Here is a 17,326-nt window from a genome sequence, read left to right as displayed (position 1 = left end):
GGCAAAATGTGAAAATATACCATACCCTACAGAAAAGGCGTGCTTGGAGAAGTGTTCGACTAACTCGAAGAAAGTGAAGGACATATATACCCTTCTACGAGAATATATGAGGGTAGACAACAAAACACGGACACGAAGCTGATTGAAAGGCATTACGCCAAACCTTGTGAAGCCAAATTTTGTACATAAATTTTGTACATAAAGGATTTATTTTTTGTAAATACGTCTTAGGCAGTACCATTAACTGTATTGGTGTTCAGCTTTGTAAAATTAAAATGCTTTTAGCTGTGTTATGTTTGTTCTAAAATATTTTCTCTGCCTTCATTTTGTAAAGGGCATCAGTTCATTTATTATTATTTTTTTAGTAGCTCAACAAAACTGTAAAACAATAAGACGATTTAATAGAATATGTCTTTTCACAACAAGTAACTAGGAAAATAATGTACATCTCTAATGCTGATATGTTTTTCGCGAAACAGTTGTTTTTAATTTTCCGAAGTTTAGAGCTTGCAGACTTATGCCCTTTTCAAAACCACTGATTCAGTTACTACGGTGATTCTGTTGTCTCAGGTACACGCTTAAGAACCTACAACAGGTCGTAGGAGAGCATCAGCAATCGTCTCTATCATACCTTAACCAGAGCCGGCCGCGGTGGTCTAGCGGTTCTAGGCGCGCAGTCCGGAACCGCGAGACTGCTACGGTCGCAGGTTCGAATCCTGCCTCGGGCATGAATGTGTGTGATGTCCTTAGGTTAGTTAGGTTTAAGTAGTTCTAAGTTCTAGGGGACTGATGACCGCAGTAGTTAAGTCCCATAGTGCTCAGAGCCATACCTTAACCAGAACATCATGGCGAATAAGTCTGAGACTGATTGTTGACTACAGTACTGTCCGAGCGTTCGCTTCCTGCTGATCGGCTAAACAAAATGAAGTGTGCACAGTAAATCGGCGGTAAGGTTCCTGAAATTCCGTCAAATGAAAAACGCTGCGGACTGATACACAACAAATCCTTTTCTCGATTTAACCTATATTCGGTGGATACTGCAGTGTAAGTCGAATACGGTTAATGTTCTGTGGAGACAAATATTGTATCTCAATTAGAATTACACGGTGTCATACGGGATGAACACATGGTTGGAAAAAGAGTAATCAATGAAAACATGATTCTTCCCAGTTGAACAAGATGAATGTGAAGGAGGATATATACTAGAAAGGTGTAGGATAAACATAAGCAAAAAACTCATTGTAAGTCATAATGAACTCACCAGACAAGATGTTAATCCTTAACATAGCAGCCGGGTCGCTTTGGAGCGCTGTAGGTGGTGTAAAACCAATACGAGGCGGTTATGTGAGCTTCCATCGCTGACGTAAATAATGGCATTGAAGTGACGTGTAGGTGCCATTCGGTTCTGCGGTGTTCCTGCAGTAAGACAGGCCGACATAGAGACATGACACGACTGTGTAAATGACCTATCGTGCTTCGACTTGCCCATAAACTTGCTATAAATGAGGCTAAACGATGTTTTAATGCATCAACGTGATCTGCGAACACTCCTACGACGAACGGTGTGCCACTCGCTACCACGTAACACGGCTTAAGAACAGTGCCCGTAAACTAACTGGAGTTGACACTCTTTGTGAGCAATAACAGGTTTCAAACCCGGCAGGAACTGTTGCTGGGTAATTCTCAACCTGTTTCCGAGGCTTATGCTTATGTGTCGGAAATAAAGAGGTATTGCGACCGCCAGATCAGATGAGAGAAAATGCAGATCACAGCAAACAGTAAGTAATTACTTGTTTACATAAAAAATCGCGATGTGAACTGTTTGATAATCCAAAAATTATAAAACTACATCGTTATAGATCCCAGTAACTATGCCTTAGAGAAAGAAAAAGGGGAAAGGAGTCTGGGAAAAATAAATTAAGTTGCAGCAAGAAAAGGCAGTTTTATTTAGAAAACATTTCCTTTGATTAGATTTATAAACAAAAAATATTAGATTTGACGAGATTCGAACCTACAGTCTTCTATACGTCATGTTTATACAGTATTTTGCTATGCCACAACTGTGACTGTATTGGTTGCATTTTTAACTATGTTGACCCAGTCGAAAATGATGTATTGCAGCATTCAGAAATTCGGCTTCTAACAATGCCGTGCGAAGCTTATCTAATGCAAATCGATCTCTGTGATTATAACAACTGTGTTTGTGACGCTGAATCAGCCGGCCTGGGTGACCGAGCGGTTCTAGGTGCTACAGTCTGGAACCGCGCGACCGCTACGGTCGCAGGTTCATGTCCTGCCTCGGGCATGGATGTGTGTGATGTCCTTAGGTTGGTTAGGTTTAAGTAGTTCTAAGTTCTAGGGGACTGATGACCTCAGCTGTTAAGTCCCATAGTGCTCAGAGCCACTTGAATGAACTAACCAATTGAATAATTGTCGTGGCAGTTTGGCAACGGCGAACGGTTCGCGTGTGACGTTGAGAAGTCTAATTGGAGGAAGCCAGCTGCAACGCGTGAAGTGTCACTATAGTCATTTTAATCTGACTATAAACAACGTTTTTTTCTGTGATTCTGCAGTTCAGACGTACAAAGAGATAACATGGATTTTCGTCAGTACAGAGGCCGGGGGCGAGAGGTCGCCCGGCGCGTGAAGCTGACCTTGGGGCCCGCTGCCACATAGAAACGAGGCGGTCGCTTTACACGGCGGCAGTGCGTGCGCTTCTGCGGGCGGCCCGGCTCCGGAAGTGGCGTGCGCGCCTGACTCACGCAGCTGGAACTGCGCACGGCTAAGCACGCACGTGACGCGGGGGCGGCTGCGGTCAGCTGTTCACCTGGGCCCACTGGAACAAGGGGCAAGTGCAGCCCGAGGAACTTACCAACTGTTTTTCCACTTTGCATTTCGGACGGGAAATTATTGAATATTTGCAGACTGAGGCGAAGAAAAAAGGCCGAGATTCGAACGTGGCTCTCCTGATCACTAGCCAGACGCGATAATCACCACACCACCCTGGCACAGAGGATTTGCGCAACTGCACGTACTACCATAGCACGCCTTCGTTCTCAGTTCTAATTCCCCCTAAACTCTAGCTGCACTTCACAGGCTGTTTAGCTGTATTGGAAGAGCACCTCAGTACCGAACGAAACGGGAGATCCTGCCTGAAATCCAGGTTCCAAATGGTTCTAATGGCTCTGAGCACTATGGGACTCAACATCTGAGGTCATCAGTCCCCTAGAACTTAGAACTACTTAAACCTAACTAACCTAAGGACATCACACAACACCCAGTCATCACGAAGCAGAGAAAATCCCTGACCCCGCCGGGAATCGAACCCGGGAACCCGGGCGCGGGAAGCGAGAACGCTACCGCACGACCACGAGCTGCGGAGTGAAATCCAGGCATAAATGCTTTAATCAAATGAAAGTATATAGATCCAGAGAGCTATTCAAGTCTCAGTCATCTGTTGTGTATGTGTGTTTGTGTGTGTGTGTGTGTGTGTGTGTGTGTGTGTGTGTGTGTGTATGTGTGTGAATGGGAATTTGGATTAAGGAGGAAGAGTGCTAGGGTAATTCAAAAAAATAGTTCAAATGGCTCTGAGCACTATGGAACTTAACATCGGAGGTCATCAGTACCCTAGAACTCAGAACTACTTAAACCTAACTAACCTAAGGACAGTGCACACATCCATGCCCGAGGCAGGATTCGAACTTGCGACCGTAGCGGTCGCGCGGTTCCAGGCTGAAGTGCTTAACACCGCTCGGCCACAACGGCCGGCTGCTAGGGTAATCCATGCGGTTTTGCAAAGCCACTGAGCCAGGGAGAGGTACTGGTTAGCACATCTGCCTAGTGAGCAGCAGCGCCGGGTTCGAATCTCATCCTTGGCACAAGGAGGAGGAGATTAGTGTTTGACGTTCCGTCGACATCGAGGTCGTTAGAGACGGAGCACAAGTTAGGTTTAGGGAAGGTGGGGGAAGGAAATTGGCAGTGCCCTTTCGAAGGAACCATCCCAGCATTTGCCTGAAGCGATGTAGAGAAGCACGGAGAACCTTAATCAGGATGGCTGGATGCGGGTTTGAACCGTCGTCCTCCCGAATGTGACTCCATTGTGCTAACCTGTGCGCCACGTCACTCGGTGCCTTGGGGGTTGCGTTGTTTTGGGGAAGGAGACCAGAAAGCGAGGTCATCGGTCTCATCGGATTAGGGAAGGACGGTGAAGGAAGTCGGCCGCGCCCTTTTAAAGGAACCATCCCGACATTTGTCTGGAGCGATTTAGGGAAATTACGGAAAACCTAAATCAGGATGGCCGGACGCGGGATTAAACCGTCGTCCTCCCGAATGCGAGTCTCGGTGCCTTGGTACACATACAAAATTTTTCATTCCTCGCTTCAGTGTGCATATACACATCATAGATGTTTGAGATTTGACCCGCCAGGGTAGCCGAGAGTGCCGGCACGGTAGCTCAGCGTGTTCGGTCAGAGGGTTAGCTGCCCCCTGTAACAAAAAAACTGAGTGAATGGATCAATAACGAACTTCAACGGGCGTCAGGTGACGCCCGCCACGAACAATTGAAACGAACAATAACGCACAAAATGAGACTACTTGGGTAGGCGCGTCGGCCCCGCATCGAATCCGCCCGGCGGATTAACGACGAGGGTCGATGTGCCGGCCAGCCTGGATGTGGTTTTTAGGCGGTTTTCCACATCCCACTAGTTGAATACTGGGCTGGTCCCCATGTTCCGCCTCAGTTGCACGGCTCGCAGTCATCTGAACACTTTCGCACTATTCCATGGATTACGCTCGACGCATATAGTTGGGGTACACTAATTCCGTCCCGGAGGGTACGGGGGTGGCGGCAGGAAGGGCATCCGGCCACCCCTTAAACATTAACATGCCAAATCCGATTAACGATGGCTGACCCTGCGTAACTGCGGGACAAAAAATGGCTCTGAGCACTATGGGACTTAACATCTGTGGTCATCAGTCCCCTAGAACTTAGAACTACTTAAACCTAACTAACCTAAGGACATCACACACATCCATGCCCGAGGCAGGATTCGAACCTGCGACCGTAGCAGTCGCGCGGTTCCGGACTGAGTGCCTAGAACCGCTCGGCCACCACGGCCGGCTGCGGGACAAGTCTCAAGTGATAGATAGATGTTTGAGATTTGAAAAGGTCTGAGAATCCATATATTTTCATTTCATTAAAGCATTTATGCGTGGGTTTGAGTTAGGATACCCTGTTTGGTTCTATGCTGAGGCGCTGTTCCTCTGCAAAGGTGTTCGAGCTTAGAGGGAATACCATATGGGCTGAAACGTGATTTGGAATTTGGATTGAGGAGCCAGATGTGCTAGCGTAGTCTGTGCAGTTGTGTAAAGCCGCTGTGGTGCCAGGGTGGCGTAGTGGTTACCGCATCTGCCTAGTGAGCAGGCGACCCGGGTTCAAAAAATGTCTCTGAGCACTATGGGACTTAACATCTGAGGTCATCAGTCCCCTAGAACTTAGAACTACTTAAACGTAACCAACCTAAGGACATCACACACATCCACGCCCGAGGCAGGATTCGAACCTGTGACCCTTTGCACAAGGTTTCAGTCGTCACTTCCGTCTGCATCATAGATGCCTGGCACTTGGAAAGATCTCTGGAACTATGTAGTTTAATTTGACTGAAGTTACTGAAATTAATGAACAAGGAAGTCTACATCAACATCCGTACTCTGCAAACCACCGTGAAGTCAGTGGCAGACAGCGTACAACATAGCAGTTTTCCTTTCCTTGCGTTCATACGCGGAGCGCTAGAAAAAAATACAGCTTCAGTACATATGTATGTGTTGCAATTAGTCTTATTTTGTATTCGTGGTTGGTCCAACAGCGAGACGTAGGACGACGTTATGATCACAGGTACGCTACACGTTACTGTGTTTCACTTACACTGCCTGACAAAAGTGAAGCACTCATATGGGGAAGAAGAAACGAAACTTCACGGCTTCAGAGGGTATGTGATGCTATTTCTGTGATTAAAAAACTAATCCAATTTACAAAGAACTTGGTACTATGAGCCTTCTTATCAGTATGGGTTTGGACTCTCGCTGGCCTGGATGCATGGACTGAGTTGATTAGGAGGGATTTAGTAAGGCCATTGTATCCTCCCCCGAGGCAAGTTGGTTAACAAATGTTGTAACTGGTCATTCATTTCGTAGGCACTGGCAAAGGGATACAGTTGACACCCGAGATGGTCCCACACATGTCGTATGGGGGCAGATCTGGAGACATTGCTGACCACGTTAGTTCTTCAACATCACGCACAATGTCCGCAGCCCGTGGTCTAGTGGCTAGCGTTGCTGCCTCAGGATCCCGGGGTTCAGGGTTCGATTACAGGCCGCGTTGGGGATATTCTCTGCTCGGGGATTGGGTGTTTGTGTTGTCCTCATCATTTCATCGTCATATTCATCATCCTTTGTGACAGTGACTAGATTGGACTGTAATAAAAAACAAGGACTGTGTGAAAACTGGGACTTTGTACTGGCGCTGATGACCGCGCAGTTGAGCGCTCCACAAACCAAACATTATCATCAACGTCACGCACTCAGTTTATACAGACACGTGCCATATGTGGACGAGCATTGATCTGTTGAAAAATGGCATCATGAGTGAACACACGAGGATGCAGGACGTCCACACATAACGATGTGCCATCAAAGTTGCCACATGACTTGAAGCTATACCAGTGGCTCCTCACACCTTGACACCAGAACTGAAATTGCAGTGACCTCTCCCCAGGTCACCACCACTGTCGTCGATGACTGTCAGACTGGGCAGTGCAGAAAAGGCTGTTAGTCACGGAATACGGTACGACACCATTCGTCAGCAGTCCATGCTTCCCGATCAAGGCACCGCCCGAAACGCAGCCGTTAAATTGTGATGTTAATAGAAATCTAGGAAGGGGACAGTCAGTCCATACTACGGCTGCTGCTACTCTTTGTCCAGTGATGTGGGATTTCATAGAATGTTGCAGGGAGTCCATTGCTTGTTCGCGGATGGCAGGCACATGTGTTAAGGGGTTGCTGTCACACAGCAGGGCTCAAAGGGACAATCAAGCGTCTCTTCAGTAGGTTTATTGCATAGTCTAAGTGTTTCGCCAGTGAAACGCGGTCTTTGATTCATCTTCCCCGTAGCATTTTCTGTGTGATGGTACCAACAGAAGTTGTTCGTAATTGTACTCCCTAGATTTTTTGTTGAATCAGCAACCGTAAGTTAGTGTGATTTACTGAGTAACCGATATTTAACGTTTGTTTTAGTATTCACATTGAGCACTTGACAATTTTTATTGTTTAGGGGCAGCAGCCAATTTCATCACAATACAGATGTCTTGGCTGTGTCTGGGCTAAGCCAAGTAGGATTATGTATGCGGTGCGTCTAAAGGAAACATGTAACCCTTGTAAGGTGAGACGATAAGATTTAATTAAGTGAATTAACTGTCCAGTCTGATACCACTTCCCTATTAGCAGATAAAAGAAATCTTACCTGAAAATCTCCTGTTCCTGGTTGTTAGGGTGTCGGGAATAATCTGCTCTACTTTAGGTATTTCCGGTTAGAGTTAATGATGTAATAAGGGACAGGAGGAAGGCACTAACAAGCAACGCACGAGCAGCAGATTAATGGAATAAATATACGGGATGTAAACGGGTACAAGCGTAGATACCTTAGTACGTACAGATTTCAATGTGTTGGTTGTTTTTTTCTCTGCGTCGAACAATCTTTCCACAAGCACGTCAGAAACTTTACGACCTGATGTTTTCTGCATGGGCGTAACTGCACCACTAACGCAAGTGCACTACGCCTGTTGGTAAAGGCTAAACGTTTAGCGTCTACGCGTCCATACTTCAACACCTGAACTGCATCCCGGGGAATATAAGTATTGATGGCTTGTTTTTGTCACACGTACTTGGAGGTGCTACCAGCCTAAAAACATACGACTTGTAGTAGCTATAAGTATTAGCCCACCAATGACTTAAATACTGATGTAATGTTGTTCATTACACCTTCCTGTCTCATTAATAAAATTATCTGCAGTTATATCCATTACAAACTGCGTATTGACCATTAAAAAACGAGGTTAAACATGGGGTAGCCTTGTTACAAAATAGATCGACATCAATCAATAATTCTGGATCACTGGTCTGTAATTCGATCTTCCTTAGCAAATACAAATAACATGAGATAAACAACTGAACACAATATAGTAGAATGTACAGCCCCTAGAGAGTCCTGTCTGGTGAACCGTGATCTATCAGAAGTAACTTACAGCGCAGATCGTGGTTGGCTATGAGGAGTACGAGATTTGAACGCAAATGGCGGGAACTGCCGAATTGTTGCCCGGTCATCGTTGGTGAATGTGTACTGCAGGCAGCTCTCAACGTAAACAACGTGCTCCCGTAATTACCATGGATGAATAAGGCGCGTGCATAGCCTCGCGGCGTGACCAAAATTCTGCTGATGTGACTTTACACAAGTCTGATTCCAACGTAACGGAAGCCAATTCATTTTAAATAAGATGGCATTCAACTTGCGCACAGACTATTCAGCAACACCGTGGTGGACCTGCATACGAATGAACACTGTCTGAGAACCGCATTAAAGGTGATGACTCTGGGAATATATTACAACTTCCTACATATTACATGCCGCGCAGGGTAGTCGCTCTCTGAGCTGACTTCTTAGGATAACGAAGCTAAGATGCTCTGACACGGTCTAGATCGTCTTCAGACAATTTAGGTCGTCTCGTGCTTTTTCCTTTATACACACTTTAGGTCGTTTCGAATTGACTATACCATCAGCTGATGTTTTTGCCACAAGGAAGTCACAGACTTTAACAAAATGCACGTAGAACTGAAATTACAGATTCACTCTTAGCAGACTGCGGAATACAAAAAGCTTTATGCTCAGGAGTCGCCATTTTCGCTTATGTGTAGCTCCAAGCGGCAAAACAACAAATCAGTACTCGCGCATGCGCTTATCTAAAACAACTTTCGTTTCTTTCTAATTGAAACTTTGAACCAGCACTCTACAACGCTTACGGTTGATATTATTACCATTTGTGACTGGGACATTTTTTTATGGATACCCTACATGATATAAATTTGCCTATCAAGTTTTCCGACTTGTTAATTATTTACGCAGCCTGTTTGTGATTACCATATTGGATTTGTAATTTAGACCTCGGTATGAATACGCTATTATTATGATTAAGTTCTTTGCAAAACAATTAAGGTTATCGCAGACACTTGTTGACAATGCATTATTAATACCCTCGTTGTGAGCCGCAGCACCTCAGACGCCAGTTGCCACACCCGGAAAGCTTCTGACGAGCGAGGGTACTCCACTAGTTATATAAGAAGTCTTACAGAATCAAACACTCGGCGAACTGACACACTGGATAAAAAAAGTCAGGTACGGCCTTTCTACTATACATTCCCAGAGTGACGGACACAATAGGTCGTATACTGCGCCAACATGGCGTAAAGACTATTTATAAACCAACAGAGAACATCAAAGGGTGTCGCAGATTGGCAAAGGAGGAAAGGGACTCGCTTGCAAAATTTTGGAAATTTGTGGTAAGGTCTAATGGGACCAAACTGCTGAGGACATCGGTCCCTAAGCTTACCCACTACTTACGCTAAGGACAACACACACAGCCACGCCCGAGGGAGGACTCGAACCTCCGACGGGGGAGCCGCGCGGACCGTAACAAGGCTTCCATAGACCGCGCGTCTACCTCGCGAGGCCCCGCTTGCAATTTCGGAAATATACCTCTTACCATGCATATGTGGAAAAGTGTATGTTGGAACGATTAAAGCATCAGTCAACACCAGGATGAACGAATATTTGCAGATTTTCGCAGATGAAGAAATCGGCCGTGGCGGAGCACGCGATGCGTGAGACCGAGCACATAGTAAAATTCGCCAATACGGAAGTTCTTACTGTAGAGAAGGGCTATCACTACCGTTTATTCATGTGGTGTCGGCTTATCCGGTCGGCAATATGCACGCCGCCGCGTGTTCTACAGCCGTTGCCACGAATGATTACGCCGCTGCCAACAAGAGGCAAGCATCCCCTCTCGGAGCTCCAGCGGCGGGTCTAGTTAAGTTCGAACATTTATGGACTGGACACATTTTGTGTGTTTCTCAGTTAAATAACATTTACAGATTTTCACAGTGACCAGACCTCGACAGCTCCTGAATAAACATTGTATTGGAGAGAGACAGATTTGTAAGTCTTTTGTATATGTATATATCTCTATATTCAAACCTACTGTTAGCAACTGACCAGAGGGTGAAGCTTTGAGAGTACTAGCCACTCGTGCTGGCGAAAACTCAGAAAAATCATCAAACATACGACCGCCGAAGAACCCGAGACAGCAGCCAACAGACAGCTTACTCTCCGTTGTAAGGAACTGGATTACACAGATACTGACGCCTCTCCATGTGTGTCTTGTACATTACGGAAAAGTCTCAGATTTACAAACAACCATTAGCCGGTTACATTGCCTCCCATTCTCGTCCAGTGTGAATCGACCTCAAACGTAAAATTAGAGAGATTCGAGCGCGCACGGCGGCTTTCCGGCAGTCGTTCTGGAACAGGAAAGGGAGGAAATGACAGTGGCACGTAAAGTGCCCTCCGCCACACACCGTTGATGGCTTGTGGGGCATAAATGTAGATGTAGATGTAGATATAGTAACAAAGTTCTGCATTATTTGTACTGAAACTTCCTGGCAGATTAAAACTGTGTGCCCGATCGAGACTCGAAATCGGGACCTTTGCCTTTCGCGGGCAAGGGCTCTACCATCTGAGCCACCGAAGCGCGACTCACGCCCGGTGTTCACAGCTTTACTTCTGCCAGTATCTCGTCTCCTACCTTCCAAACTTTACAGAAGCTCTCCTGCGAACCTCCTGCGGTAGCTCAGATGGTAGAACACTTGCCCGCGAAAGGCAAAGGTCCCGAGTTCGAGTCTCGGTCGGGCACACAGTTTTAATCTGCCAGGAAGTTTCATATCAGCGCACACTCCGCTGCAGAGTGAAAATCTCATTCTGGATTATTTGTACTGTTTGATATTAGATGTAGAATAAATTAATGTCTGAACTCTGTGTTCATGAATGGCGTTTGTTTCTCGCTCCTGTATCCGCTGAAGAATCACACAGCGTGCAAGGAAGACTTAACAGTTCAGAGAAGCTTTAAAAATACACAAACATGACAACAGCTTCAACAAGAAAGAAGGAATCAAAATGGCTCTGAGCACTATGGGACTTAATATCTGAGGTCATCAGTCCCCTAGAACTTAGAACTACTTAAACCTAACTGACCTAAGGACATCACACACACCCACGCCCGAGGCAGGATTCGAACCTGCGACCGTAGCGGTCGTGCGGTTCCAGACTGTAGCGAGCCGGCCGCGGTGGCCGTGCGGTTCTAGGCGCTGCAGTCCGGAACCGCGGGACTGCTACGGTCGCAGGTTCGAATCCTGCCTCAGGCATGGATGTGTGTGATGTCCTTAGGTTAGTTAGGTTTAAGTAGTTCTAAGTTCCAGGGGACTGATGACCTCAGATGTTAAGTCCCATAGTGCTCAGAGCCAATTGAACCAGACTGTAGCGCCTAGAACCGCTCGGCCACCCGGCCGGCAGAAAGAAGGAATCCTCCACGTGAGTGGATTCTAGATTTCCCGTGCTGCAGCGAACGACTGTTGCAGGAAACGAGGGGAGAAGAGCAGCGTAATGAGCACGGAAAAGCCCTTAGAAGTTCGCGCACCACGTACATATAATTTGCTGCCGCGAGCTCGATTCCAGTCCACTACTAGCGACGGAGGGTGAAGCTTAGAGAGTACCAGCCACTGTTGCTGGCGAATCCTCAGAAAAATCATGAAACAAACGTCCGCCGTCCGCCGAAGAACCCGAGACAGCAGCCAACAGGCAGCTTACTTTCCGTTGTATGGGAATGGTTTACATAGATGCTGACGCCTCTCCATGTGTGTCTTGTACATCACGGAAAAATCTCAGATTTACAAGCATACAACCATTCGACGGTTACATCGCCTCCCGTTTCACGTCCGGTGTGAATCGACCTAAAATTCTCGAAACACGACGAATGCTGGTAGCAGAAATTCATTCATATATAGGGAATGACCCTACGATCTTTCGTCCGACAACTGCTCCGCTCGGCCACGCCGGGGCAGCGTCGGTCACTGGGCGCAGGCGTTGCTAATGCGGCAGCCTGGGACAGGTTTTTTGCTGCCGAGCGGCCGCAAGCGTGGAGGAGGAAGAGGGGGAGGGGGGGGGGAGGTGCGCAGATAAGCGGCTTGTAAATACCTTGTCAGGCCCTCTTTAGCGGCAGCGCGCTACTAATGCGTGCCGCTGCGCGCCGGGCCTCGGGCAATCGACGTCTCGTCAGCCTCTCACTCGGTCTCTGGAGCTGCCGAGGAAGAGCACGGCGGCGGGACGCCAAAAGGAAGAAAAAACCGAGAGGAGTAAGAAAAAGGGTCGGAGACGTATTTGGACAATGGACTTCCTCCCGTCTGTATTTCTTAATTATTCAGCTGGCTCAAGTCCTATGCAGGAGTGTAGTCACTCGAGGGATACAGGGAAAAACGAGGAACAATCTTCGTTTATGTAATCATCTTCCTCAGTATTGATGACAGCGACGAGGCTAAGAAAACCATCTGCATCTAACTGCGCAAGTTCTTGTAACATATCAGGCTTGACCACCTGGATGTGCTATAATATTACCTCATAAGATTCTAACCGTGACTTATACAGAGCGCCGGCCCGTGGTGGCCGAGCGGTTCTAGGCGCTACAGTCTGCAACCGAGCGACCGCTACGGTCGCAGGTTCGAATCCTGCTTCGGGCATGAATGTCTGTGATATCCTTAGGTTAGTTAGGTTTAAGTAGTTCTAAGTTCTAGGGGACTGATGACCTCAGACGTAAAGTCCCACAGTGCTCAGAGCCATTTTGAACTTATACAGAACGCTAAGTTGAGACATACAAATATCTCGAAAACGACACATCATATGAAAAAAAGTTCTAGGAGAAAAATTATTATTAGTGAAGTGGACAAGTGTCTCTGCTACAACGGGCCACTTCCTAATTACCCCTCCTGCGTCGACTTTGTATTTTCAATTGGGAAAACCCCCTTTTTAATGCATATTAGGATCCTGCGCCAAAAAGAAACGGTTTACTCAAACCGTTGTTTTCCATTCTTAGTGCATGGCGCTGTAATCGACAAGTATGACGTGTGCCTCTCTTAGCAATTAAGACCCTACGCATTTGATTCTACAGTTCATTTACGATAGGAGTGGGCGATTTTTTGTCTCACGGATATTAGCGGAGTGCCACACCTTTTAAAATGATTGCATTCTTTTGCATTTCTGGAAAGGCATAAGTTCTATCGCCGCGCGGGATTAGCCGAGCGGTCTAAGGCGCTGCAGTCATGGACTGTGCGGCTGGTCCCGGCGGAGGTTCGAGGCCTCCCTCGGGCATGGGTGTATGTTTGTCCTTCGGATAATTTAGGCTACGTAGTGTGTAAGCTTAGGGACTGATGACCTTAACAATTAAGTCCCATAAGATTTCACACACATTTGGACACATACGTTCTATCATAAAAATCAACAAATATAAGTAAAATAAAATTGGGGTACCTTTAATCATTTTATGTATTGTGCTAGTATCATATCATCTATAGCTGCAAAAACTTCAATTCAATTAGACAAAAGTATGCTACCAGCCATTCCTGCAGTCTTTTTCTTTTTAAAAAAGTAATCTGGAGTAAGACCGCTTGTTTAGTTTCTCATCACTGCCTGCAAGTTAATGTTTGTCAAGGAATATCTATAATAACACCTTCTGCTCTTCAAACAAGAGAACCTTCGCTCACAAATGTACGTAGATCCAATTACATAGAACATAATTCCAATAAACTTTTACATGCTTGGAAACTTTGTAACAGACAAATATTTGTGAAAGATGACTAATGTCGCAGCATTAAACGCTTCTTTCACAGTGTGACCTGACTGTGTGTCAGTAATTTCAAGATCAAGGTTCTCGGATGCTATGTCAATACCAATGGTGGGATCAAAACAGAATCTGAAATGAGGCTCAGTTTTCTTGAAGTCCTGAATTCTTTTTGTGACCTCGACCTCCACCCACTGCAGGTGATCCGTAATGTTAACAGAAACTCTCACGGGCGCATTCTGTTCTCCTAATAAAGTCAAATGAGAGACGTTGCCTTCAGCTGCTTACTTTGCAAATATGTCTACCTTTGGCTGTGATTTTACAAGCTTCCACATTTCTTGTGCGAACAACTCCTTTACCTGCAAAGCCATATTCAGTTCCATCAGTTTCTCAAATTCTCAAATACATTAGCTGAAAACATCATCTCATATGACAAATTGCCTGTCTCGAGTTCTTCGACCGACGTTTGTTTGATGATTCTTCCGACGTTTCGCCTGCACAAGTGGCTAGAACAGTCAAAGCTTCATCCTCCAGTGCTGGTGGTGGACTGAAGTCGAGTTCGCGACCGCAGATTATGTGTACCTAACGCGCCAACGTCCAAAGGCTTTTGCGGGATCATAAAAGTCATGGTTCTCCCCTTGCTACCTGCAGCGGTCGTTTGCTGCAGCACAGGGATCCAGCATCCATTCATCTTTCTTGTTGAAGCTGTTGTCAAATTTGTGTATTTTCACAGCTCCCCTCAACAAGAGTGTGTGATAGCTCTTCTCTAGACCAAGAACATCCAAGTCAGAGTATTTTACTATTTTACGCCGTGTTGCGCAATATTCGGCCGATTCTGTCCGTCACTCTGATAATCTATGGCACAAAGGCCGTACCCGACATTTCTTTCTCAGATGTGTCACTCCGCCGAATGTCTGATTCTGTGACATTTGTTACGTAACTGCTGGAATAACCATTGCTTCTCAGAAAGCTATCTAGGTGTCGTACCTCGCGTTTGAGGTGCTGCGGCTCACATATTCGTCTTGTTCACGTTACGAACGTGTAAATCATGCCTCTCTTGTGACTCGGGTGATGATTTGACAGTTCGTGCATATATTGGTCCGTGTGCTTCGGTTTTCGATACACGCTCTTTTCAAGCGTATGTTGCAAAACTAAGGTATGGTATAGATAAGTCGATGATACATTTGTTGTGTGGAGTCATGGTGAGGAACAGCTTGGTGGCTTCCTAAGACAAGTGAATAGTCCTCATGCCAACATAAAATTTACCACGCAGGTAGAAAAGGGCCAGCAGCTACCCCTTCTGAATATGCTGGTCGCGAGAGTTCGTAAATGTAAATGTCGTGTGACTAGGACCTCCCGTCGGGTAGACCGTTCGCCGGGTGCAAGTCTTTCGATGTGACGCCACTTCGGTGACTTGTGCATCGATGGGAATTATGATGATTAGGACAACACAACACCCAGTCCCTGAGCGGAGAGAATCCTAAGGAAATGCAATCCGAAAACAAAGGAAGTAGGTTACAGTACGCTTGTTCGCCCACTGCTTGAATACTGCTCAGCAGTGTGGGGTCCGTACCAGATAGGGTTGATAGAAGAGATAGAGAAGATTCAACGGAGAGCAGCGCACTTCGTTGCAGGATCATTTAGTAATCGCGAAAGCGTTACGGAGATGATAGATAAACTCCAGTGGAAGACTCTGCAGGAGCTCGGTACGGGCTTTTGTTGAAGTTTCGAGAAGTAACCTTCACCGAGGAATCAAGCAGTATATTGCTCCCTCCTACGTATATCTCGCGAAGAGACCATGAGGATAAAATCAGAGAGATTAGAGCCCCCACAGAGGCATACCGACAATCCTTCTTACCACGAACAATACGAGACTGGAATAGAAGGGAGAACCGATAGAGGTACTCAAGGTACCCTCCGCCACACACCGTCAGGTGGATTGCGGAGTATGGATGAAGATGTAGATCCGGGAATCGAACCCGGGCCCTTAGGATTGACATTTTATCGCGCTGACCACTCAGCTACAGGAGGCGGACGAGAGAGGTCGTGGAAACGTCGGACACAGCGCATATCGAAAATCGACAGACATGGACCAATATCTAAACAAACTATCAAATAACTACACAAGCCACAAAAGAAGCATTGTTAATAGGCTCGTAACGTGATAAAGACGAGTACGTGAGCTGCAGAACGCTAGGCGCGAAATGCAACACCTAGAATGCGTTCTGAGGAGACATTGATACTCCACCAGTTAAATAAGAAGTGTCACAGAATCAAGCACTCGATGAAATCACACATCAGAGAAAGAAATGTCGGGTATGGAATTTCTGCCATAGATTAGCAGAGTGACCACAGAATCGGCCGAATATTTTGCAAACACGTCATGAAGACTGTTTACAAACCGACAAAGGAAATCAGACTGTGTCTCACATTAGTGAAGGAATAAACGGAACCACTTACAATGTCGGGAATATACCGCATACCTTACATGTGTGGAAAAGTCTACGTTGGAATCATTGACAATCAATCAACACCAGTATCACCGAACATAAGCGGCACTGAAGGTTGGGCAGGTGGAGAAATCGGCCGTTGCAGAGCAAGCGTTGTGGCCATGAAAACCTTAACAATTTTGTGTCGTCTCGTATCTCCACTCCTCGCGCACTGCTTTTTGTAACGAAGACATGAGATATCTCCTTTGTGTTCAGAAATAAGAGGATTTCATTCTACAATGCCAAAACTCTTTTTAAAACTTCGCCCAATCTTTACTAAGTCTCACGGTTGTGGTATATTACGCCTTCATACTCTTTCTGCCTTAGAGCCCAGGAAATGAGCTGGGGGCGTCTCTGCGAACACCTTGGATCTCTGGAAAGAAAAAATAGGGGTGATAATGCGGTTACAAGAACTCAGTAAGGAGTTCTCTTAGCCTCTGTCACCTCAATTCTCCAACTTCCTATCTAGACGTGGTGCCACTGTTAAGCCGAGCGACTCAGCGGAAGGTTAGGTAACCAAGCCCAGCTAGAAACTGAGTCTCTGAGCAGACACGATTTGGAGGTCAGAGGAAGACAACGGAAAGCCCCAGCTGAAATTTTCCTATGAGAACCCCATGGCTTTGTTCAATTTTAAATTATCCAGAGCTTCAAGTCCCCCAGTCACATCTCCGGGGGTGAGGAGAGTTGAAAAAAGTCATTACACTAGCACCAGAGTGCAAATTATTCCTGCACATTGTAAGAAAGATTGCGACATTGAATGTGCTACTTCAGACAGGAAAACTTGCTACAGTAGAAAGAGAAATCACTGCTTATGACATGTATACTCTCGGGCTTAGGAAGACTCACTGG

The 17,326-nt window shown here is 46.2% G+C and overlaps 1 protein-coding gene across 1 annotated transcript in view; it reads right to left on the bottom strand.

The window, feature by feature from the left end:
- LOC124616479 (retinal homeobox protein Rx-like) overlaps positions 1–17,326 on the bottom strand; it is a 382,811-nt gene that overhangs the window by 254,385 nt on the left and 111,100 nt on the right. Inside the window, exon 2 of the mRNA XM_047144789.1 lies at positions 2,614–2,836. Coding sequence (XP_047000745.1) covers positions 2,614–2,836 — 223 coding nt within the window. The remainder of the gene's footprint in view (positions 1–2,613; positions 2,837–17,326) is intronic.

Source organism: Schistocerca americana, chromosome 5, assembly GCF_021461395.2.
Source record: "Schistocerca americana isolate TAMUIC-IGC-003095 chromosome 5, iqSchAmer2.1, whole genome shotgun sequence".
Classification (NCBI taxonomy): Eukaryota; Metazoa; Arthropoda; class Insecta; order Orthoptera; family Acrididae; genus Schistocerca; species Schistocerca americana.
This window is presented reverse-complemented; position numbering and strand designations above follow the sequence as displayed.